At 45.7% G+C, this 26,341-nt stretch overlaps 1 protein-coding gene across 9 annotated transcripts in view; it reads right to left on the bottom strand.

Moving 5' to 3' along the window:
• CUX1 (cut like homeobox 1) overlaps window positions 1-26,341 on the bottom strand; it is a 378,915-nt gene that overhangs the window by 127,938 nt on the left and 224,636 nt on the right. For all 9 annotated transcript variants that reach the window (XM_061605172.1, XM_061605170.1, XM_061605174.1 and 6 more), the window contains 2 exons: window positions 5,969-6,017; window positions 1,310-1,414 (listed from right to left, as the gene is read on the bottom strand). In XM_061605172.1, the coding sequence (XP_061461156.1) occupies window positions 1,310-1,414; window positions 5,969-6,017 (154 nt within the window). The remainder of the gene's footprint in view (window positions 1-1,309; window positions 1,415-5,968; window positions 6,018-26,341) is intronic.

Genomic DNA, 26,341 nt, shown 5'->3' with positions numbered 1-26,341 from the left:
CACCCTGCAGGCACCTCCCTTTGCACCCGAGATCGTTGGTAATAGCTTCTGTTTAGTCCTTTTCATTCAAAGCTTGTACCCAGTTTCATGGTGGCTACCTCCAGCCTCAGCATCTCAGGAACAAGCTGCCAGAGTTGCTCAGCTCTCTCCTGTATGTGCCCAAAGAGCTTTTATCCTTTAGGCAGAATATATGTGGAAAACACAGGGCATCAGGATTGCCGCCCTCCCAATACCGCAGGTTTACAGGGCTGAAAGGAACCTGAAGGCCACTTTGTTCTGCTTGGCAGCAGCCAGAAGATCATTCCAGGCAGGCAGGCAGACAGCCACCCCCTTAACAGAAATATCTAGGCTGAACTACATTAGTCTACCCAACCCCAACAAAAGGAGAAGCACAGCGACAGGAAGTGGGGGCACTCACCCCTCTAGGACATTCCTGCCATTTCCCTTGAATCTTCAGCTCTTTAAAAGCACAAGGAAGTATCAAGTCTCTAGAGCAGCCTTTCCCAACCAGTGTGCCTCCAGATGTTGTGGGACCACAATTCCCATCTTTCCTGACCATTGGCAATGCTGGCTGAGGCTGATGGGAGTTGTGGTCCAACAACATCTGGAGGCACACTGGTTGGGAAAGGCTGCTCTAGAGTCTGTATTTACAGAACTATAATTAAAAACATGCAGACTATATTCCACCTAGTAACATGTAAACCAGTCCATACTTTGCTCTGAACTTGCACGAATGAGTAAAGAACAATAACAACCACAGAGTGCTCCAACACAATGGCAGCTAGAGTGCTCCACAACCATGAGGTCTAGGAATTTACTTTTTAAAAAAATGAAAATGATGCCGCTTCAGCTTTCGCGTGGATTCTTACAATTCCTGACTCAGCTCTACCACCTCTCCATATATCACCTGGCACAGTGTTGAAACGCACGTAACCCTATAGATAAATGCACTAAAGCAGCTTCCAGGGTGTAGCACGCTCCTGGGTTTTTCCCCCTCTGCAATCTATTACAAGACAAAGCACGAGGAGGGTCAGTTCCAAATGAATGATCCTTACCTTACAGTTCCCCTATGAAAAAAGGCAAGGCTGTTCACGCCTGTCCTGCCCCCCACCATCAATGCCCCTGCTGCAGAGCTCAACACAATGAGCAGCTGTACTTGAAGCCGGCATAAGGGGACGGGCGATTAAAAGGAACAGGGCTCTGGCTGCAGCTGAAAATAGCAGCTCTGTCCCAAACCAAAGCTCAAGAAAGCTCAGCGGCAAACATTTGGGAAATGGGCGCGACTTGACTCAGCGTTGCGGCCTCTTACCACGTCGGGTGCTTTCTGGATCTGGGTAGCCAGCTGGAGAGATTTGTTAGCGGAGGAGAGTTGCTCCCTCAAGGATTCGGCTTCTCTTTGAGCTGCCTCTGCCCTCTGAAGGAAATGAAAAGGGTACATTTTTAAAGGTTTGGGGTTTTTTGGAAGAAGAGGGAGAGAATGTATATTTGATTTAACAACTGGCAATTATTGCACGAACATTCATCAATTCATGCCTGACTGAGTATAATTGATTTTCCTAAACACTCAACCTAATAAGTGATGCGGGGGGGGGGGAGCCTCAGAATGCGATGGATTTTTATTTTAAACAGTACAAGGAAGAAATAATTGAGCGATTATGACAGTAATTTAACGCTAGGAGCAAGGAATCCCCCGCTGACACAAACGCTGCGGCCCACTGAATTTCCCAGGCTGGATGAATGCAAGTGGAAATGGAACCCTTTGATTCAATTGCCTTTCTGTACTCCCAGCCAAAGCAGGCTGTGCTGCAAGATTCCTCATGGGAATAATTCTCACGAGTAAATGCTGAATTAAGAGAGCCTCAGCCTGCTTTGCCCAAAACAAGCACCATGTGTGTGTGTGTGGGTGGTTTTTTTGGTCAAGTCTCCTTCCTCCACAGCTGTTTTTCTCTCTCTATATCTCTTGCACACACATATATCATGTGAAGCGTGCAAGCTAGACAGCAGACAAGACTGGCTGTGTTTACTCCATGGGTAGCCAATGGGGTGCTCTCCCGATCAGTCTGTGGGACTGCACACCGCATCAGCCCCAGCCAGCATGGCCAATGGTTAGGGGTGATGTGAGGAGCAGTTTGACATCTGGAGGACTACCCCCCTTTTTTTAATCAATGCAGCATGACCATTCATCATTATCATCATCATCATTTATTATTAACCAAATGTTACAAAATAGCAATGTAAGAAGGGCCCTGCTGGGTCAGGCCAGTGGCCTATCTAGTCCAGCGTCCTGTTCTGACAGTGGCCAACCAGATGCTCTGATAGCGCAAGTGCACTCCCCCGCACCCGGGTTTCCAGAAACTGGAATTCAGAAGGATACAGCCTCCAATTGTGGAGGCAGAGCACAGCCATCGTGGCTAGCAGCTTTTGGTTTGTATAACAGCATTATGAGATCAGCAGCTTTATTTTCAATACCTTTCCTAATGATCCCTAGCGTGGAATTTGCCTTTTTCACAGCCGCTGCACTCTGGGCCGACATCGTCACTGAGCTATCCACTGCGACGCCAGGGTCTCGTTCCTGGTCAGTACCCACCAGTTCAGACCCCATGAACATATATGTGAAGTTAAGATATCTTGTTTGCCCCAACATGCATCACTTTACACTTGCTCACATTAAATTACATTTGCTATTTTACCACCCATTCATCCATCACTACTATCTGCCTCAGTTCCTCATACTCCCTTCCTTCAAAAGTTAGTGCAGGCACAGGGATCTGCCCTATATCCTCCACTGTGAAGACAGATTTAAAAATTCATTTAACTTCTCTGCAATCTCCTTGTCCTGCTTCAGCACACCTTCAATATATAGGTGTCCCATAATATAAGTTCTCTGGGCAGCTCACAAAACAAATGCAACAATTAAAATTCAATACAAACAATAAAAACTATTGTGTTTTTTTTTTAAAGAACACAATAACACTTTTATCCTGCCCTTATTCCCAGGAAGCTCATGCCATTTTGTAATAAAAAGCTTATTGAAAGTTAAATCTCAAGCTGCAAAACACGTTTCCCTTTCCACCCTCCAAGGAATCCACTGTGGCATAATTTATCCTGAGAAAAGCACTGAGGCATAGGTTAGGCTGAGGCTAAGGAGAGATGCTCACAAGAAACATCCGCAGTGAGACTGGTGAGTGGGATTCTGCCTGCTAGGCCCTGACCCCTCTGGAGGTTGCATGGTGTTTAAATCTGAAAGGGCCCTACATGGAACCCTAGCCAATCACAGCTCCCCACTGGAAGGACACCAAATGTGTGTTTGTGTGTGTGGCCTTATTTTATCAACAGTTCTAGGGACTGGCCCAATACTTGCATTAATTCACAAAGCGTAAACAACTTGGACATACCATACGGAAAGTGGAATTGGACAAAGATGAAGGAGGTGTGAAAATTGGAGGGAAAAATATCAATAAGTTAAGATATGCAGATGATACCATACTACTGGCAGAAACCAGTAGTGATTTGAAACAAATGCTGATGAAAGTTAAAGAGGAAACACAAAAGCAGGACTACAGTTGAATGTCAAAAAGACTAAAGTAACGTCAACAGAAGATTTATGTAACTTTAAAGCTGACAACGAGGACATTGAACTTGTCAAGGATTATCAATACCTTGGCACAGTCATTAACCAAAATGGAGACAATAGTCAAAAAATCAGAAGAAGGCTATGACTGGGGAGGGCAGCTGTGAGAGAACTAGAAAAGGTCCTCAAATGCAAAGATGTATCACTGAACACCAAAGTCAGGATCATTCAGACCATGGTATTTCCGATCTCTATGTATGGATGAGAAAGTTGGACAGTGAAAAAAGCTGATAAGAGAAAAATCAACTCCTTTGAAATGTGGTGTTCAAGGAGTGCTTTGTGCATACCATGGACTGCAGAAAAGACAAATAATTGGGTGTCAGAACAAATTAAACATAACTGTCACTAGAAGCTAAAATGATGAAACTGAGGTTATCATACTTTGGACACATAATGAGAGGACACGATTCATTAGAAAAGACAATAATGCTTGGAAAAACAGAAGGGAGTAGAAAAAGAGGAAGGCCAAACAAGAGATGGATTGATTCCCTAAAGAAAGCCACAGACCTGAACTTACAAGATCTGAACAGGATGGTTCATGAGAGATGCTCTTGGAGGTCGCTGATTCACAGGGTTGCCATAACTCATAATTGACTTGAAGGCACAGAACAACAACAAACAACTTGGGCCTGACTCCTTATTTTCCATCTCCATCAGTAAGATCTTCTGACAGGGCACTCTTAGTGGTTCCTCATGCCCCTGAGTTTTGGTTGGCAGGCCAGGCCCTGTGGAATTCCCTACCAATGGAGGATCAGCAGGAACCATCCCTTCTTTCTTTCAAGCGTCTCCTGAAAGCTGAACTTTTTAGACAGGCCTTTTAATATGATTTTTCCCCCCAACCAATGCTGTGCTGATGGATGCTCTTATCATTGCTTTTAACAATGTTTTTATTGGTTTTTAATTCTATCATGTTTTTGTATGTTGCAATGCCACCTTGATATACTTTTATGAAAAATGTGGCAAATAAATAAATAAATACGACACAGTCCGCTCTGTGGCAGAGCCAAGGATTTCTCAAGTCCAAGCCTGATACATAAACCAAGGGGTGGGGAATCTGCACTCCTCTAGATGTGCCGGACTACAACTCACATCAGCCCTAACCACTGATTGACCAAGCTGGCTGTGGCTGAGGTGAGCTGGTTTCCCCATACCTGTGCAGAAGGCTCGCTCCTGCATGCTGTTCTTAGCTGTCAGCAAGGGTGGGGTCATGCACTATCCTTGCTGCTCACGAATTTGGAAAGGAGGGAGCAAAGGCTTTTCATAAAAAAAATTAAAAATCCCTGCTGCCCTCTCTCTGGGGACACAGTCTGACCTCTCTCCTCCTGTTTATGTTCCAGAATGTCCACACACGGGACACCCACTTCACTGAGAAAGGGAGATGCTCTATCAACATACGAATTCCAGCATGTTTCAAGGTGGATTAAGAGGCCTTGATTTAAGTCAGCAATCAGCCGTGCTCTTATTCAAGAGCTCTGAATGAAACCCCAGACACGTCTCAAGCCTCAGGCTAGGCTTCAACAGTGCCTTCATGTTTTAAGCACATGAATTGACTGTTAAAATGAGGCCACTAAACAAACATGGTTTGCAGGTTCTCTCTCCTGCTTTGCAGAGGAGAAAGCTTCCTTTGCTGGGGGTTTGTTGACTTGGTCCTTCAATTCGTAGAGAAAATGGGGATGAGGGTGGCTGAAGACATTTTGGGGAGGTGCCTGTGGTGGGAAATCCAGAAGCGCCTGGCCAACGCTTATCCTTTCTGTGGCCCGGATTCCTGCCACTGTTTTTTTTAAACTGCAATTAAGAACAGATTTGGGTGTTTGCTATCAGTCAGAATTCGCAGTAGAGGCTGAGATGGACCAATGATCCAACTTCAGTTGCATCTGCTATATTGGCAGGGACATCAAGCGTGATTGAGGCAAACCCACATAACCAGGATTTGAAGCACGGGCTTCAGCCTCTTGATTTCGCTCACGGTAGGAACTGACGCACCAGGAGGAAGTGGCCACAGGGTGGGGGCAGTTGAGCGTGATCCCCTGGCCCGCAGCCAATTGCATTCAGCAATCAGAACTGTTAACATTTGCACCAGTCCCAAACTTAGGACGCTGAGATTTGCTGTGGAGATGGGACAGAATACTGTGGCTAAAACCAGAAAGGGCCCATCCGATAAAACAAGAATGGGGAACCTGCGCGACCCTCCAGATGTTGCAGGACTGCAACTCCCATCATCCTTGACTGTTGGCCATGCAGGCTAGGGCTGATGGGAGTTGTAGTCCCATGATAAAAGTGACACTTCAAGGCTGCCTTTACAATCCAACAGACAATTTGGCTTAAAAAAAATCCTACCTGATTTGCTCTTTCAAGGTCCGTCATGATCATCTCAATTTCATCAGACCTGGGAGAAGACAAGAAACAGGATGTGTTAATAATCTATGATTGTGTCAAAACGCTGATCAACTATAGATTGCAAAACTCAGTGTTTCGTTTCTAATACTTTCCCCTCACACACAGTTTGCCACATCTCTGCAGAATAACATTTGTAACAAAGTAAGTTTAAGAACAAATAACCTGATTTCAAACAGAAATATACTTTTTAAAAGTTACAATTTTCATGGTTATTATAAGAACGTCTGAGTCACACCAATGAAACTGTGAGAGCAAATGGCCTCACATTGACGGTGTGCTTTTCTGAACATTACATTTTGAGTACCTGCTGTGAGATCAAAGTGGGACTGCAGCTAGCGCAACATTATAATCTGAGGCCAGAACAGCCTCACGCCAGTTCTCAATGGTTCCCAGGGGCTGAACAGACCGATACTACACAGCGGCCAACCTGCAGCATGTTACCACAAGGCTTGTGGCATCACTGGGCAGACCGCACCAAACAGAGGCAGACCCACTCAACAACAGCTTGGGTTATCCTATTATTCATCTCTATACAGTAGGGGCCCGCTTCTCGGTGCCCCGCTTTTCAGCGTTCCACTAATACGGTGCCAGCATGGCAATCAGCTGGAGCTGGGGCTGGAGCTCCCCGCTCTCCAGCTGTTCTCGCCGGAGGAGAAGATCAGCTGTAGCATGCTACAGCTGAGCTTCTCCTCCTTCGGTGCGATCAGCAGGTTAGGTTCCAGACCCCTGTGCTACAGCTGATTCGCTTTTCGGCAGGGGTCAGGAGCCTAACCTGTTGGCATGTGAGCGTTGTTGCGTGAAACAGCATACATTACGTTGGAGTTAAGTTGAGCAAGAAACTTCTTCAGAGCATTAGAGCATGTTAAGAGTCTTTTATTAAGACATTATGGCTTAAGGCTTAAGAGTAAATACATGTAGAGTTTCTTCAGTCATCCCCCCCTCTGGTACATCTCTCTCCAAAGGTAAACACAAAAGACAACCTCTCAGTTCAGAGGCAATATTCAGAAGACACAACTTACAGACTCTGTTAGAACTTTCCCAGTCTATCAGATGGTTACCATAGCAACGACCTTGGCAGCCCGTTCCCAGACTGGGCTACGACATAACTCCCCCTAGTTACAGTTTTGCAGACTTGATGGAAAACTACTAGGCCTCATGCCAACAAGCCCCCCTTTTTCCCATCATGTCTGTCAATTACAAAAAAAATCTCAACAATACATCTCCACAATACATAGTCATACAGTAATACATTTCTACAATACCTCTACAATACCTCTTGCAATACATTTCAGTACATTGCATCATACATTTTCAGTTCAGTACAGTTCAAAATTACATCTCAGTACAGTTCAAAACTTTATTCACTCAAACTTTGGTTGAACACATGTCAAATAAAGTGTCTCAGGATCCATTTCTACAACTTTATTCATTCCAGGACTTGTTATTAATCCCACAGTAAATCTTTCAGGCGGTCTGCCTAAATTTGCTCTTGTAGAGCGTCTTAAAGGAACCAGAGCTTCGGCTCTGTCTGCCCCCCCATTTGTGCTTGTACTTGTGCTTGTGCTTGGCACCGCATGCCCAGGATCTTCCATTTCCTCAGCTTTTTGTTTCTTTGATCTTCGTTTCCCACAAATGAGCTCATTCAAAGCATCTCTGAGAGGTATTTGTGTGCCTTCCACTTTAATGTCAAGATTTGGCTTAAATGTCTGTGCTTGTGTTCGTGTTTGTGTGTCATCTGTTCCTGTAAGAATAACTGTTTCCCTTTGATCCCAAGGTTTTTCTGAGACTTTAATGCTTCTGCTCAGAATTAACTGCTGTGTTTCTGGACACCAAACTCTGAAATACGCATTCTGAAATCCCAAAACAAAACCTTGCCGTGCTCTGGGCGCAAGCTTGCCCCTCCTTTTCCCCTGTGGAATGTGGATCCAGCACCTTGCCCCGAATTTTTGAATGTGTTCTATTTTAGGCTTTCTGCCAGTAAGTTTCTCATAAGGAGACATTCCAAGTGCACTGTGTAAACACCCTGTTGTGAATATAATTCGCATAAAGAATTGCTTCTGCCCAGAAAGAATTCCCTAAACTGCAATCCATCAGCATGGCTCTCATTGCTTCCTGCAGCACCCTATTTTTTCTCTCAGCAGTTCCATTGGAAAACGGGCTAAATGGAGCAGTGAAATTCTGGTTTATTCCCTTACTCTCCAGAAAGTCACTCAATGCCTTATTCGTGAATTCCCCACCTTGGTCCGAGCGTATAGCCCCCACCGTGACGCCGTGTTGAGTTTCGATTCTCTTAATGAACAGTTTCAGCTTCTGCTCAGCTTCACTTTTATGCTTTAACAGAAAAACATGACAAAATCTTGAAAAATCATCTACCAGTACCATGAAGAATTTCGCACCTCCTCGTGAAGCATTTATTGGCCCTGATAAATCAACATGAACTAGCTGGTAGGGAGCTGTTGTGGTTCTCTCAGCCTCCCAGTTTATTGGTGCAATAGTTATTTTAGCTTTATTACATGCATCACAATCCATTAACTGTCCACAATCCTTTAAACGCATGTTTTCACTGTGCAAAGGGGTTTTCTTTATCGTGTCAAGGTTTGCATGCCCCAGCCTTTGATGCCATTCATGGACGCAGCCCTGATGTACCTGTGCCTCAGCATTTAACACAGCACACCCTGCTTGACTGCTCTTTATTACGAACTGTGAATCATTCAGGCTTCCCTGCATGCACACTTGATCTCCCCTCATTACAAAACATTGGTCTTTGTGAAACAAAATTGAATAATTACAACTCACCAGTTTTCTAACTGATAAAATATTATGAGCCAATTCCGGAACAAACAAACATTCTGACATTATTCCAAGCTTGTCAAACTTCACCAGACCTTTAGCTTCCACAGATTTCCGTGATCCATCTGCCAGGTGCACAAAGTCCTGCTCATCTGTAGACGTGTAAAACAAACTTCTGTCTTTGATTAATATATGGCTTGCCCCGCTGTCAAGCAGCCAGTCAATAGGTCGTAAATCTTGAGACTTCTGTTTACAAACAAAGTTCACACTTCCCTGCTTCAAGCCTCCGTCCCTGGAGTTTCGCTGGACTGGACATTCCCGCTGTAGATGCCGTCGATCTCCGCAAATAAAACAAGCCTTCAGCCTCTGTTGCTGCTCCTGTTTATTATCCTTCGGCACAGCATTTTTCACCTCTTGCCTCCTGACAGCTTCCATCGACTCGGCTCTTTTCGCCTCCTGTCTCCGCTGCCATTCTTGGGTCAGCTTTTCCTTAATAAACGCAACATTCAAACCTCCGTCAGGCATGGCTTCGAAAGCCATGACCATATTATTCCAAGTCCCATCGAGCGAAGCCAGGATCAGATAGGTCTTCTGAAGTTCAGAGTGTTCGATGCCTCGGTCTGTCAGCTCAGCAAACAGGCGTCCGAATTCCGTGAGATGCTCACTCATGTCGCACTCACCCGTGAAGCGCATTTGATAAAGCTTCCGTGCCAAACACAATCTAGATCCCGCAGTCTGTTGCACATGAATGCCTTCCAACCGGTCCCACATCTGTTTGGCGTTTGTAACATCCCTCACGTGTAGCAGTTGAGAGTCTGATAGAGCCAGAAGTATAAAAGCTTGAGCTCGCTCATCGTTCCTAGTCTAAGCCGCTGAAAGGGGTGCAGGGGGTGTACCTTCAATAGCTTCCCATAAATCTTCTTTTACTAGCAAAGCCCGCATTCTCAGCTTCCAGCTGCCATAATTCTTTTCATTAAGTCGTTCCATCGGCAAGCCTCCCCCAGACAGGTTTACAGCCATGTTGCTCACCTCCGTCTGGTTCAATCAATCAAGCTGCCCTCTCTGGAACTCCGTCTGCTGTTCAGACCAGCAACTTACTCCTGTGTAATGCGCTGTGGATCTGGGCCCATAACCCCTGTTGGCATGTGAGCGTTGTTGCGTGAAACAGCATACATTACGTTGGAGTTAAGTTGAGCAAGAAACTTCTTCAGAGCATTAGAGCATGTTAAGAGTCTTTTATTAAGACATTATGGCTTAAGGCTTAAGAGTAAATACATGTAGAGTTTCTTCAGTCATCCCCCCCTCTGGTACATCTCTCTCCAAAGGTAAACACAAAAGACAACCTCTCAGTTCAGAGGCAATATTCAGAAGACACAACTTACAGACTCTGTTAGAACTTTCCCAGTCTATCAGATGGTTACCATAGCAACGACCTTGGCAGCCCGTTCCCAGACTGGGCTACGACATAACTCCCCCTAGTTACAGTTTTGCAGACTTGATGGAAAACTACTAGGCCTCATGCCAACATAACCTGCCGTATGAGTGGGGCCCTACTGTAATGTATAGCCCGTCTTTCTACATCAGTGATATTCAAGGGCACTTGCAATGCCAGTGCATCACAAGATAAAACGATCTATGCAATCCTCACAATAAAGAAATTAAACCATCCTAACGAGAAGACAAGGCCGTGCAAATGTTAAAAGTTGGCAAATCAAAAGCACCAGCAAATAAGATACAGATTAAGAGGAATGGAATCTTGAAAAGAAGGGCCGTAGCTCAGTGGTAGAGCATCTGCCTTGCCTGCAGAAGGTCACAGGTTCAATCCCCAATGGTATCTAGAAGTAGGGCTGTTAGAGACTCCTGCCTGAAACCCTGGAGAGCTGCTACCAGTCAGTGTAGACAGTACTGAGCTAGATGAGCCAGTGGTCTGACTCTGTATACAGCAGCTTCCTACGTTCCTATGAGTCTGCCTGCTGGAATATATGTGTGTTCAAAGACTGCTTAAATCAGGCCACCAAAGGGGCTCAGGTTAACTTCTCCTGGGAGGTGCTTCTTCATCCTGGGTGTCACCATGAAAGCATCCCTGCCCATCTAAAATCTGCCAGTTGGGGGAGGCAGGGAACATAAAGAAGAGCCTCAGAAAACCAGCAACGGTCCCCGGAAGGCTCTCGTGGGAAGCAGTGGCTCCTTAATGCATTAATGTGCAAAGCTACCTTTGAAAAGCATTCCAAAATGTCAGAATTTGGCAGCACGGTAGTTAACATTGATTAGCATGTCTTTCCTCCAAAAGATAGCTAACAACAGTCAATTAAAAACAGGAACAAAACAAAACAAAAAAAGCCTACAAAATTTAAGAATAGCAGAGGTCAGAGAGAAATTGAAAAGTGCCCAGTAACTGCCAGCAGAGATGAAACACTTACTCCAAAGCCTTCCTGAAAGGATCAGATTTAATCTGAGTAGCAGGCGCATGCCTTGGGCAGCTGCTTTCCAGCAGTCTGGGCACACTGTAGCTACTGAAAAGGCCTTGCATCAACCAACGCATCTGCCTGAGTGAGTAGAAACCTCTGCTCCAGCTACCAGTTTGTTTCTGGCCACAGTTCAAAGGTTGGGTTTTGACCCTTAAAGCTCTAAATGACTTGGAACCAACACACGAAAAAGACATCTTTCCCTTTGCCACTATCCCAGTCTTTGGGTGCTAGACAGGGTCCAAATGGAGATAGAGCCTTTTCCCAACAATGGCTTCTCATATTTGAAAACCTGTCCCAGAGAACTCCGCCTAGTGCCTTCCTTATTACCACTGAGGTGTCAGGTAAATACTATTTTATTCTCCTGTGCTTTTGTCTGATTGGGTATTATCATCTTTTCCTTATTTTACTGCTGCCGTTTCTGTTGCTACTTTTTACATTTTATTCAGGTAGTTTTTCTGCTCAGTCTATTATTGTTTTTTCATTATTTTCTTTTGTAAATTTTCAAAGTACAAACGTCAAACACAAACCTACACTCACATTTGGATCTAGTAACAGCCACAAATCAATTCACAAAAGAGGTTTACAGAAAGGATTCAATGCAATAAACCCGATAGTTCTCCTTTTGCTGTAAGCTATCTTGAACACATGATAGAAGTGTGGAGTAATTTTCTTTTAAAGAATAAAATTAATAAATGAACAGGGCTCCTTTAAAAGGAACTAAGGGGAGAAGTCCAGGTGTACAAAATTGTAAGTTCTTCGGCTCAATGCATTATTTGTCATCAGGGGCGGCGGGAGCGGGAAGGAAAGCAGGAGGGCTGCTGCACAGACTCCAGTCTCTACAACTGAATCCCTGGCCCGCTGGCGCTCTCTTGCTACCGATACCCTCGCTTACAAGACTCAAAAGCAACATCACTATGTGGCTTGGGATGGCATCCTGCTTGACACCAGAGTATGACGCTCTTCATGCAGTGCACTTTACTGCAGGCACCCTTGCCAAGAAAAAGGAAATAGAACACAACCCAGAACAGCCACAGGAAATGCTATCTCCATCTCTGCTGGTGCTCCACGACCCACCCAGCCCCGGCTATCTACAACAACAGAGAACAGGCTCTCAGGTTTACAATCCAGGCACTGAATTTGGGCATGTTCTTGGTGGCCGTTCTTCGCCTGTGAAAATTTCCAAAGGGGTAGCCGTGTTAGTCTGTTACAGCAAAACACACACACAAAAGGGTCTTCTTTAAGGTGCCACAAGACTCTTTAATGTTTTCACCTGAGAATTTTCCCTTTTCCTAGGTCCCTTTCCAAAGCCTGGTTGAGCCACTTCTGTAACTGACTTACTTAAAAAAAGAGAGCGGGAGAGAGCTGGCACAAAGGTGGAGTTTTAATACTTCCTCAATTTTTATTTCATTCATTTGTTAACTAGCTGGATCTACAATACATTTTTAATACGGTCAGCAAGAACCGCGCACAACGTATAACACTATCCACACCAGCTCTCAGAAGGATCATCAAATGTGTATGGGGGCTAGCCTGCTTTTTTCCTCCTCTTATCCTGACACACCTTCTCTCCTGGGCACCTCATAAAGCAACACGGACTTGTCAGGAGCTTCAAAGACAACTTTACGGTTTAGCAAGCCAGACACCCATTGAGATATCAACATCTCAGCCATAATTTTTTTCAAAAAAAATGTTTAAGGAGAGTAATGAATCAAACTGCTGTAATGTTCTGTCCTCAGGCAGGCTTGAACACAATTCAGGAGGATCTTCAAAAGGATTCATTCTTTTCTTTCCAAAAACTGAAACGCTGAATCAGGAGCTGGCACTCGGAAGCCCAAAATCAATTCTTTCACGGTCCCTAATAGCTACATTTGTTGTCTGAAAGAGCTTCTTATAAAGCCAATCCTAACACGTCAGTTTTCAATGATAACTAACAGACAAGACCAGCTTGTTTTCCTCAGGATTCAGACCTTTAATAAATTCCGCCTCATTTGGTACTTGCCAATATCAAGTCCTTTGTACGGCAGCGCGTTCATGACACAGTCCCCTCCACAGGATTTAAACTGCTCCCATGTAACTGGGTGGGTCAAGTAGAGTTGAACATAACCAGCGTATTAGGAATTCCCATTCAGAAACTGTAGACTCTTTCAAATGAGAGTCTATGGAAACAAATACTTTCTTACTGCCTTTTCAAATTGCAAGAGTAACTCTTCATTATGTGTTAATTTATAGTCTGTGGCATGGCTAGCTATATTATCTCAAAAAAAAAAAAAAAGAATAAAGGCGGGGGAGAGGCTACACCAAAAAGTCAAGGCCAAAAAGGTGCAAAGCCCAGTCGTTTTGCATTGATTGCTAAGACTTTCCTCAGATGTTGTTGGATTACAACTTCCCAAATGTTATTGGATTACAACTCCCATCAGCGCCTGCAGCCAGCATGGCCAATGGTCAGGAATTATGGGAATTGTAGTCAAGCAACATCTGGGGGATCCAACGGTTGGGAAAGGCTGGCTCAGCATGTTATTTGAAAGAGCTAAATCAGCCTGGGTTTGGATGACTTGCTAAGCCAGGTGTGGGGAGCCTTTGGCCTTCCAGATGCTGCTGAACTACAGCTCCCACCATCCCTGGCCACTGTGGATGCTTGTTGGGGCTGATGCGAGTTGTAGTTCAGCAACATCTGGAAGTCCAATGGCTCCCCACGCCTGTGCAGCGCTGAAACGTGGATTAGTTCAGCACAGCACAGTGGCAGAACAACTGGGAAGGAGCAAAGTGGTTGCAATCTCTTTTCCAGGAGCCCACATGCTCACAAGGTCGCACTAAGCCAGGTTTGGTTTAGCAGGGTACCCATTATGCACTACCAGATCTGAAATACTTTAATAGGCTTCATCAGCCATGGGGATCAAAGAAATCTGGATTGATCCTTAATGCTTTTCCATAAATGTCAACATCTGGTGGTCCATAACACCTTGGTAAGAATTTCTTGATTTCTTCTCTTCTATACAAATGATTTAGAAATTTGGTATAGGCAGACACAGTCAAGTAAATACCACAAATATTCAAGTTGCTTGTGCACATGTGTACAAAAATTTCAAATATTGTGTGTGTGGAGGAGGGGGCAAATATTGTTTTATTTATTCATTTAATTTATATCCCACGCTTCCTCCCAAAAGGAGCCCAGCACAGCAAAATACTAAAAACATATTTAAAAACATCTTAAAAACAATTCCAACACAGATGCAGACTGGGATAAGGTCTCTACTTAAGTGGTTTGTTGAAAGAGGAACGTCTTCCGTAGGTGTAAAAAGACAACAGAGACGGCCTGTCTAATATTCACAAAGTGTTGGTGCCACAACACTAAAGGTCTGCTTCCTATGTTGTATGGAACTGACCCCCTGATGAGTTGGTATCTGCAGAAGGCCCTCACCTGCACAGTACAGGGATCAATTGGGTATATAAGGGATAAGACAATCCATCCCCCGGAGAAGAGGCAGCTGTAGGACACCTCTCCCCGCCACTTGGTGCCAACTACAGTAGGGGCCCGCTAATAAGGCAGGTTCCGTTCCGGACCGCCGCTGTAAAGCAAAATCCACCATAAAGCAGAATGCATTGACTAACATTGTCTAAAATGGCGCCCGACGCCCAAAAAACGTCATAAAAGTGGAACAAGCGGTGTAGGAGCAGGGCCTTTCTGCAACTGACAACCGCTGTATCAGTGGAACGCTGCAAAGCAGAGCACCGCAAAGCGGGGCCCTACTGTGCTAATTACCTTGGGAAAGGAGAGCAGATGGGAAGTATACTCTGGTCCCATCTATTGGATAGAGAGTTGTATTCAAGTAAGTCCTACTCAGAGTAGATCCATTGAAACAAATGACCCTAAGTTAGTCCCGTCTAACTTCAATGGGATTTATTCTGAGGAGGACCAACACTGAGTACCACCCTAAGGACTGCTGAGGTGTGTGGGTTTAGGGATGGTGTACAAGGGTGTTATTAGAATCCACTGCTAACTGAATTGAATATCACTCAAATGGTGAAATATAAGTCTTCCAAATAAATGCAGACCTCAGGCCAGTAAGAAACAAGTCCCCTAGATTAACCTGCTGATGGGCCTTTACTGCTAAAGAGTAAACATGAAAACCTGCTTTTAAAGACAAACACAGGACAGAAAGTCTGGACCACTGATGACAGACTACGCATTAGAAACATGCTGATCCATGTCTTTGGGGTATTCTGATTCTAGTAAATTCTGCCAGATTTTTCATCCGCTGACAGATGGGAAAATGCCAGTCCATGGACTGCTGACCAAAGATCAACCAGAAAGGTGCCAACAGTATCTCAGCCATGGCACCAAGCTCTCCTCTTCTCCATCAGTAATGAAGACCCCTTGCCTCTCAACAAAGATAAGCTAAGATGTCCTTCCAATGAAGCCCCCAGCAACGTGGGAGAGCCTCATGGAAAAACAGTCCCCACATGGCCGAGGCCTGTCCCTGAAGACCGATGGCCTAACGGCCAGTCTGTCAAGCTGTGAGTTGAAAAATCAGGATGCATGCAGGTTTGCCTGCCCACTCTCCTCCCTACAGCAAGTTTCCCTTGAGGAAAATGTCAGCACTATTGTTAACCTGATTATCCGCTTCATTGGGATTTGAAGCCGACAAAGAATCCTGTTTCAGCAGGAAACCTGACTTCCTTCACATACTCTGCAGGATGCATGGGAGCCCGTTCTCCACAGGCTACGTCGTGGCCAGATACATGGTGTATGAATGTGAATTCTGAGGATATGGGCAGAACAGATCGTCATGGTCTTTACCACCCAATCAGGGCCATCCCTTCTGTTGGGATCCTGGGTGAAGGAGAAAGAACTATGTGATTGTACCCACGATGGGGTCACAGCATATACACACGCACCAGTCGTGTGGAATAGCACCATGGAGAACTGACTTCTAGGCAGCACATGCCAAGGGAGACCTCTTAATCCTAACCGATACTAATGCCAGTGCCACCATCGTGATAAAAGCAAGAGCAGGGGAGGAAGCGTGTGGAGAAGGCGTGAAATATTGCAGCCTGCTCCTGTTCCCTTAACGGCCGCTGAGAGATGGGCTCCATTATGTCTGCTCCAGCCCCTAGCAACAACTGGACTGCCAGAGGAATCCTCACTGTTTTTATGATTTGCAATAAACCTGCTGAAATAACATATGTTGTTCCTGTAATAAGCAGTGACCTTTCATGCAAAATTTAGAAGCTGCTGATCTAATGCTTTGTTAACCCAAGAACTGGTCACTCTTTGGAAACCATTCCTCAAGCGTTCCCCTTGCCAATGATTCACCTGCAGTGCAGAGAGCTATGCTCTGTAAAGGAAAAGGCTGTCTCCTACCGAAAGGGGGAAACAGAGATTTGCCTCCTTGCTAACATTTGCAGAAACAAGAGACGTCTATAAATTGCATGAACTTTTGGCGTGTTGTTGTTATGTGCCTTCAAGTCAATTACGACTTATGGTGACCCTATGAATCAGCGGTTAGGGAGAGCTTCTTTATTGCAGTCATCCTTTGCTGCACCCTCCTGGACACTTCGGCACTCGGCAGGGGGGTAAATAATGTGTAGTCACACTTTGCTGGATGGCTTTTGTACACCCTTAAAACAACAACATCACCTATAAGGCTGCAATAAAATACTTGAGAGTGTGCTGGCAATAGCCAGCAAAATGTCAGAAAACAGAACACTTGTGTGATCTGCTCACTAAATCAGTGTTGTTATGAATAATTCTGTATACCTATGTTTTAGGAAAGTACGCCAAAGGAACAGCACCAAAACAAGGAAGTATTTAGAGAGCCTGCGTGAGAATTTCCACATGTAACATTAAGCAAAGCTGTGTTTCCGCTATGATATGCATACACTGGGTATTAGTGCTCACAGTGCGAGCAATTCTGCTCCGCTCCTCCCGTAGTTAGTGGGGAAAACAAACCATGGAGTGGCTGGCTTAGCATCAAGTGTAAAGCAACACTCGTGGTTTGTTTCTCCCAAACCCTCCACGAGATGGAAGCCAAGAACAAACCTTAGCTTCAGATTGTGCTTGGAGAGAATCGAGCTATGAATCCTGGTTCAGATGTAATGCTAAGCCAGCCGCTCTGAGATGTGTCTCTCCGCTCCAAGGGAGGAGCAAGGAAGGATTGCTCAAGAAATGTGTACCAGCACATAGTATATGATAGTCTCTCCCCATCCCTCCTTCCCTCAAGCCAAGCTTGGCTTAGTTATGTGCAAACACAACCAGTCTGTTTGATCTGAATTGATGGCATCTGGGTGGCCACTGATGGAAGGAAGATGCTGGACTAAGATGGACTTTTGTCTAATCTAGCAGCTCCTCTCTTGTCACGCATACGCACCCCCTGAACACAAAAGTATTGTGCTAGGCTGCAAAGAATCTAGCCAACACCACCAAACTACAGCCTCTGCTTGCAATCAAATCAAAGAAGGCCAATCGGCTGTGTCCTCCAAGCACCATTTACTATAATATGATGCAGCTGTGAGGTATAAGGACACTCTTTTGTCAATTTGATGGCAGGATTGGGACTCCTCAGATGTTTCTAAAGCCAGAGAAGGTCTCCCTTATAACCATCTCCAGGGCTTTGCTAGCATGCGCTTAAAAAGAAACTTTTAATAATAGTACCTTTAGTGCTCAAAAGTAATTGGGCCAAATGACGATGTCATAATACAAAGGCTTTGTTATCTCCAAGCTCCCTTCAAGCAGTAAAAAAAGTGCTTACTTCACCCCAGGGGGAAATATGATTCTATTATGCAGGACCAATCCACGGACCAATGTTTGTTCACTCAGATTCCCTTTTCTCTACTATTGTATTTTGGTTCCAGATCTGGTAACATTCAGTGTGCGGTACAGCTACAGCTTTCGCCTGCATTCACCACAGGAGGCCACTCCAAGAGTTAACACTTGTACCCCACTTGCAGAGGAATCAGTGCAACCTTTTAAGTTGCAAAGTGCAGATTTCCCTCCATGCCAACCTCCTTTTTATGGGGCTAAGTCATAAACTGAAGTGTTATGCAAATATGGGGCCAGGCAATCCAGCCCTTCAAAGGTACAGTGCTGTGAAAAAGTATTTGCCCCAGCTGATTTTCTGCGTTGTTGCATATTTTTGGCACTGAATGTTGTCAGATCTTGAACCAAAACCTAACATTAGAGAAAAGGGAACCTGAGTGAACAAACACAAAATCTTGATATTTATTTATTAAAGAAAATTAAGCAACACCCAAAGTAATTGCTCCCTTAGACTCAAACCTGGTTATGCCACCTTTAGCAGCAATGACTGCAACCAAATCTTCCTGTAGGTCCTGATCAGTCTCTCACAGCACTGTGGTGGAATTTTGGCCCATTCCTTCATGCAGAACTGCTTTAACTCAGTGACATTTGTGGGTTTTCGAGCATGAACTGCTCCTTGCAGGTTCTGCCACAACATCTCAATGGGGTTTAGGTCTGGACTTTGCTAGGCCATTCCAAAACTTTAAATTTCTTCTTCCTCAACTATTCTGATGTAGACTTGCTTGTGTGTTTCGGATCATTGTCTTGCTACATGACCCAGCTGAGCTTCAGCTTCAGCTGATGGACAGATGGCCTGACATTTGCTTGTAGAATTCTCTGAGACAAAGCAGAATTCATGGTTCCTTCAATGATGGCAAGTCGTCCAGGTCCTGATGAAGCAAAGCATCCCCAAACCATGACTCTGCCACCAGCAGAAGACAGATTTCAACTGGACATCAGGAGAAACTTCCTAACTGTTAGAGCCATACGACAATGGAGCCAATGACCTCGAGAGGTAGTGGGCTCTCCGACACTGGAGGCATTCAAGAGGCAGCTGGACAGCCATCTGTCAGGAATGCTTTGACTTGGATTCCTGCATTGAGCAGGAGGTTGGACTCGATGGCCTTGTAGGCCCCTTCCAACTCTACTATTCTATGAACTCTTGAGGATCATCCAGGTGTTTTGGCAAACTCTAGACGAGCATCCATGTTCTTCTTAGGGAGCAGTGGTTTCCGCCTTGCTACTCTGCCATGAATCCCATGTTTCCCAGTGTCTTTCTGATGGTGGAGTCGTGAACACTGACCTTGGCTGAGGAGAGAGAGGCCTGCAGATCTCTGGATATTGTTCTGGGGTCCTTCGTGACTTCCTGGATGATTTTACGCAGATTTTGGCAGGAAGGCCACTCCTGCTGTCTCAAACTTTCTCCATTTGGTCAATATGGCTCTGACTGTGGTTCGGTGGAGCCCCAGAGCCTTAGAAATGGCTTTGTAACCCTTTCCAGACTGATATGCATCAACATCTATATTCCAGAGTGTTGGAATTTCTTTTGATAGTTGCATGATGTGGCTTTGGAACCTGTGTGCTGGCAACTTCAATCTGACGGCAAGGGTCAAAGTTAGTCAGATCTATACTGGGCAGGGCTGGCCCAAACCAGGCCTCATTGTTTACCAAGGTATTCAAACACCTGGCCCTAATAATCCCTTTCATTGGGTTGTTAATAGGGGGGCAATTACTTTTTCACACAGGGGTACTGGACGTTGCCTAACTTTCTTTAATAAATAAATGAAATAAGTATCAACACTTTGTGTCGTTTGTTCACTCAGATTCCCTTTTCTCTACTATTCTATTTTGGTTCAAGATCTGGTAACATTCAGTGTCAAAAATATGCAACAATGCTGAAAATCACACAGGGGGCAAATACTGTTTTACGGCACTGTATGCCCATTGTCCCTCAGAAAGTCTTGCTTTTCACTTTTGCATCAGCACAGCTGGCAGGCCGAATCAAAGAATGCTGCCAGCCCAGCATGCCATGGGGCAATACCAGACAGAGAGAGTGTGTAATTCCAGGGGTCACCAACCCAGTGCCCACAGAGGCCTTCTGTGGTGCCCCCAGAATGAACCATAATCCCCAGCTTTCATTTCTTTATATAAAAAGTAAGTTTCTAGCATTTTTAGAACCTGAGAGATGAGGCAAAACATATAGACACAATTCTCTTTTCGTGTGTGAGAAATCAGCCTGCTCTATCCTTGAGGTGTTTTACTTCACCTCCCCCGCAAAAAATGCCCCAGGAGAAGTATGTGTGGGGGGTGTGTGTGAGAAAGAGGGGGGAGCATACGTGCGGTCTGTGATGTGCATGTGTGTAAGACAGTGAGGGGGCATGTACTGTCTGTGTAAGAAAGAAATGTATATGTGGTGTGTGTGTGTGAATGAGTGACAGACAGCATATGTGTATGTGGTCTGCATGTGTGCCCATGAGAGAGTGAATGTGATGTTGCCGCTTTGTATACTAGGGAATCCTCCCTGTTGTTGAACAGGGTGGGGGAGGGAGGGAGAGAGAGGGAGACAGAAATACTGTGGAAGAACCTTAATCAGGGCCACCATCACACACCATGAGTCTGAGGTCCGGGCTAGGGAAGCATCAACAACTGTATTCTCTCTCTGACTGGGGGTTATGCCACACACACACCCAAAGCAGTCATGCTGTGACTGATACCCACAGCACTTTCTCAAAATGGTCTGTTGGCAACCCCAACTGGTGTAATCTATGAAGACTATGCATACAATTCAGATTACCGCTCTCTTGACCCAATCTGGCGTCACCAAGAAACAGAATCCAGAGTGGGGCTATGTATGAGGGGCAGTGCTATGTAGACAGGGGGTCCAAGGCAGGGGTCCCCACAGGCAAACTCACCCCAATACTTATCTTCAAATGCACTGCTTTACGTCCTGCCTCTGATAGAAGGGGATGGCTCCGTACTGGAAATGGCTTGACCCTGGGTCAGAATACTGGTCCATCCAGGTCGGTATTGTTGATGCTGACCCACAGCAGCTCTCCAGGATTTCAGGCAGGAATGTTTCCCTGCCCTACCTGGAGATGCCATTGGGGACTGAACCTGGGACCTTCTGCACGCAAAGCAGGCACTCTACCACTGACCTATGGCTTTTCACCATTTGGGGTGTGTGTGTGTGGAGAGAGGAAACGATGGAAGGGAACTGCCCCCTCCCCTCCCAATCCCTAGTGCTGGATAATCCCAACCTTCATTCACAAGGATGTGCAGGGTGGAAACTCAACTTCTTATGAGTTCGCATCGTGAGACAGTAGCATATACTAGCCATAGGGACTGGTGCTGATGGGAGCCATAGTCCAAAGCATCTGGAGGATAGCAGATCAGTCGAATGTGCCGTGGCCACGACATTAAACTTACTTACACAGTTGCATGAGCCAAGAGGGCACCAACTCCTGCCTTTTTAAAGTGTCCTGCCGCAAACTGCATCCTCCTTAATCGTCCTCACGCTCAGGGCCAAAACAAGACCCTTAAAAGCAGCTAAGCCTCAGTTTCTGATCAGACTGAAGGCCAGGGTGGTGGTGCTTCAACCTTTCCCCCTCCTTCCTATCTCCTGGTTCGAAATTGCACCCCCACGCCTGTCCCGGATGCCCACCCCTTTCCAAAGCTGATGTTAAACTTCATTTTCTCCACTGAGGTTAAATATACCACATCTTTTCCCCCTGCAAGGCAAATAGCAGCTGTGTGTGACTTCAGGCAGGGAAATGGAACAGCAAGACAGGACTGAATACATGATCCCCCCCCGACACACACACACACATACACTCCTTCGTATGTCACTGCTGCAAACATCAGAACACCCCTCCCTCCCCGACCAGCTGCTTTTTAAAAAATGTTTTACTAAAACATTGTGCTTTGTCACATCTGTTTTGGCCCTCAGTGGAAACAGTGCTGGTTGGGGGAGACAATCAGGAACAACAAAACTATACTGAGGTTTTTTTTAAAATAAAAGGGGGAAAAAAGAATGGATTTTCATACTATGGATTCCTGTTCTCAGTCGGGTCAGGAAGGAATCTGTGGCCCAAGTTGGAAGCAGCTGCTCTCGGGGACGGGAAACAGAGCTCCTCTGCTTTTCTTTGACAACTCTCTTTACAGGAAAAGTCCCCCATCTCAATCCTCCCCCCACCCCCAAGAGCCAGGATGTGGGGCTTACTCGAGCTTTGGTAAGTCTTTCCCTTCCTCTGCCCGGCTGGTATTTTCTCTCTGCCCTCCTGATGCCACAGGAAATTTGGGGCTGGGGGAGAGCCTGCCCGTGATTTTTTAAAAAGCATAAATGTATTTCTGCAGTGTCACTTTAAAGCCAAACTGTGCATGTGATTCAGAAGGGCTCGAGGCAAACACTTCAAACACTGCTTGAGTGTAAATCCTTTGCTGAGTGCCATTAACACCTCTGCCTGGTTTGTATCCAGCCTGACTCTCCGCAGCTAACATCACCCTCTATCACATTTTAAACACGCAAGACTCCTTTTCACATCCTGGATGGTAACTCTACAGATTAAGTTCTCTCTAATGCCATTGTTAACACATTAGCCAGGCAACAGAAGAGGCACGCCCAGGCTTATTTCTGGAGAAACTTTGCAGTACCCCGGAGCCTTCATGACCTACGCTGACAGAGACGTGTGGCCGAGCCGGGAGTGGAGTCTGTGGCTAGGAAAATATTGAATGGCACAAATCAGTCTGCAACATCTAATGAGACTGGGGTGGGGGGTGCTGAACACCACAGGTTGATTTCTCAGATCCGAGGTGCTGAAGCCTGCCTGGAGATCACACCTGAGTTGGTATACCTCCAATTTATTGCTGACACTTGATGGTGAGAGGAAGGAATGTGGCACACACTCAGAATTATTAACTGGATATATAAGCCATCCTTCCCCCTCAGGGAACTCAGGGCAGTGTACCCAACAACCCTGTAAGGTAGGTCTGAGAAACAGAGAGGGAGGGAAGCAACTGGCCGAGAGGGGTCCCCAGGTCTTGGCCAAACTCTAGTCCAACCATCGTAACACAGTGGCTCACAGCGATCTCTATGTGGTAGTATAGCATAGTCATTAGAGTGTTGGACTGGGACCCGGGAGACCCGGGTTCAAACCCCCACTCAGCCATGAAGCTCACTGGGTGACCTTGGGCCAGCTGCTGTCTCCCAGCCTAACCTACCTCACAGACTTGTTGTGAGGATAAAATCAGGAGTGGGAGAACCACCTTGAGCTTCTTGGAGGAAAGATGGGATAGGAAGGTAATAAAAAATAAACACATACAATTGAGAAGGTCCACCTCATTATTGACCTATTGGGTTCTGGATTAAGCCCTGGGCCTGTTTAAGATTAAGATTAAGATGGCCCACCCCTGGAGACTAATATAATCCACTGGATTCCTCAATGTCCTGGGGAGTTCCCAGCAGATAGAGCAGTTGACCCTGTTAAAGCCCTTGTCACATTGTGGAACAGCAAGGCGAGTCAGGCTCTTGACACAGTTGCCCCCAAGTGCCTTCTCTGGCATTGTGGAGCCCACTTTGCACCCTGGTACACCAGTGAGCTAAGGGCAATGAAACAGGCTGGACGATGGCTAGAGTGCAAGTGGCAAAAGACGTGCTGTGAGGCTGATTGGGCACAAGTAAAACATCATAACCGTGCCTGCTATGCGGTGGTGAGGGCGGCCCTCATGGTCCCGCCAGAGGGGCCATACATAACTCAGTGGCAGAAGTCCTACTTTGCTTGCAGAAAGTCCCTAGTTTCAGTTCCCGGGCATCGTCATGTGACAGGGCTGCAAAAGACCCCTGACTGTGGAAAGCTGCTGCCAGTCAATGTAGACAGCCTGGAACTAGATGGTCTGCTTCAGTGGAAGGCAGTTGCATGTGTTCAACCCCACATTAACACTGTATTTCTTAAAATGGGGGAGGGATCAAGCCAGCTCTTGTGAAGAGTTAAACAGAAATAAGGAACAGTAAAAGACATTAAGAGACTGCAGGGATCAGAATCTGAAGAAGACTAATAATAAGGCATCATTGCCCGACAATAGTAAGCAGATAAGGAAAACAAAAGCTTTTCATCACCTCTCTGCCTTGCTCTACGGGGAAATTAACTGCTCCATGCTAGGCAGCGCAGGGGTTAACGCCAGCTGATGTCAACTGCCCTGAGCCTGTGCTTTGTTCAGCAGAGCGTCAAATCTGAAAGCTCCAGAGAGGACCGTGCAGCAAGGGCCAGGGGATGAAGGTCTGCATTAAAAATGCATGTCGCAGGCTTGCCACAGTCCTCCACTCTGGCTGAAAGGAGTCTTGGCAGGGAAGTATTACGACACCCCACCATCTCCCTGGCAGTTGGAGACATTCCTCAACAAACAGCACCTCGGGAAAGGAATGAAAGGGCAAACAAACCATTAGACAAATCAAAGGGTTCTATTATCTCCCTCCTTTTCTCCTGGAAAGGAAACTTTTCCATTTTTAAGCCAGCCAGCTGTTCGGTGAGGTATTCAGTTTGCTTTACGGGAGGCTACAGGAGAGATTTCCAAGAGGGAAGGAGGAAGAGGAGAGCAGAGCAGAGGTGGGGAATCCTTCAGTGGAGCCACTTGTATTCCCCTTATATTACTCCCCCCCTTGCCCCCACTCTTGCTTTTGCTCTCATATAAAGACCAAAAACCATCATCCTGCAATTGTAGCGGTCAAGCTGCATCTAGAGGCACAAAGCAGGCACAACCATATGGAGGGCTGGCGAGAGGTTTGCTGATTATCAGAGCCACACACCTACTTGTCTACATTTCTATGCGAACAACAAAGCAATAGCAGACAGCCTGTTTGGGAAGGAGGGTATCTGGGAAGAGACAAGGCTGGGCTGGGACACTGTTAGTGCCCATAACATGGCCTTAGATCATCCATGTCCAGCATACAAAAAAATGGTGGGCCTGAGGGCTCAGGATTTATGCTTTATGACAGACTTGCTTTCGATACTGCGTTCCTCAAAGCAGAACACAAGAGACAGCACTGAAATCCACACACTATCCAAAATAGGCCCTGAAAAAAGCTGGGTTTTTCAGACTTTTGACATCTTAAAGAAACACTGCCACAGTGTTTCAGATTTTCATAGTGAGGGAACACATATCTAATTAGGCACAATGAGATTGGGAGTGGGATGGAATTAGAAACATCTCAGGAGCAAAGAATTTGACTACAGTCTGGAAACGCGAAGCCTGCTCTTAAACGGAACCTCGATCTGGAATCCCCTCTGGCTGAATCCTGGGGGAAACTCGTTAAAATCCACTGTGCCGCGTGGCTACAGGCCTTCAGAAAGAGCCTTCCTTGCCACCCCTGCCAAACAACCGTGGGCAGAGCAGAAGCAGCAAAGGGGTCTGGCTGCAAGGCATCCTTCAGTTCAGTTGTTTCCCAGGATCATGACCTGCAAATGGGTTGTGAAACCTGTGCAAGTGGGGCATGGGCTTTATAAGTAAATGCAAAACTCTTATTGCTTGTAATCCCTAACTGATATGATGAACACCTCTGACAACAAAACAAAAAAGTGTGAATAACTTTGCAAGTACTATAAATACTTCAACCAATTCCACATTACAAGGGGTGTTAGGTAAACATTGGCTTGGATGCCTCGCTGTGGTTGTAAAACAGGCAAACCTGCAGTTAAAATGCATGAAACTGACAGCTGCTGAAGAGCCAAAGGTCCAAAATGCATGTGACAGTAAATCGATGGCTCACCACACCCACTGCATTTGGACTTGTGGGTCGCCTTACCAAAAAGGTTGGGGAGCACTGCTTTAGGTGCCACAGAATTCTGCACTGGGGCCTAAAAGCCTCTAGTTTGCTCGCTAAGCTGACACAAACTAAAATATCAAACCTATTTCAAGAATATTTATTTATATTCCATCTTTTCACTAAGCCAGAGAGCACTCAAGCTGGTAACAACATTCAAAATATAATAAAACAATCACGTTAAATATAAAGCCCAATTCATGGCAGAAGCTGAAAATACGGGGGTGGGGTCAAATGAGCTGCCCACAAGATCAACCTCATCAACTGGGAGGCCCCCTCAGGCCTCGAGACCAATAGCAACTACCCATGTTAGGACAAAGAAAAGGGCCTGTTCTGTCAGATTTTCATGTGCAGGCAGGATAATATGGGGAGGACTACTAAACCCCCCGCACATCCATCCCAACAATAGCAACCCCCCCCAAGTTCATAAATGACCAAATACAAAT

This window comes from Rhineura floridana, chromosome 21 (genome assembly GCF_030035675.1).
Source record: "Rhineura floridana isolate rRhiFlo1 chromosome 21, rRhiFlo1.hap2, whole genome shotgun sequence".
Taxonomy (NCBI): domain Eukaryota; kingdom Metazoa; phylum Chordata; class Lepidosauria; order Squamata; family Rhineuridae; genus Rhineura; species Rhineura floridana.
This window is presented reverse-complemented; position numbering and strand designations above follow the sequence as displayed.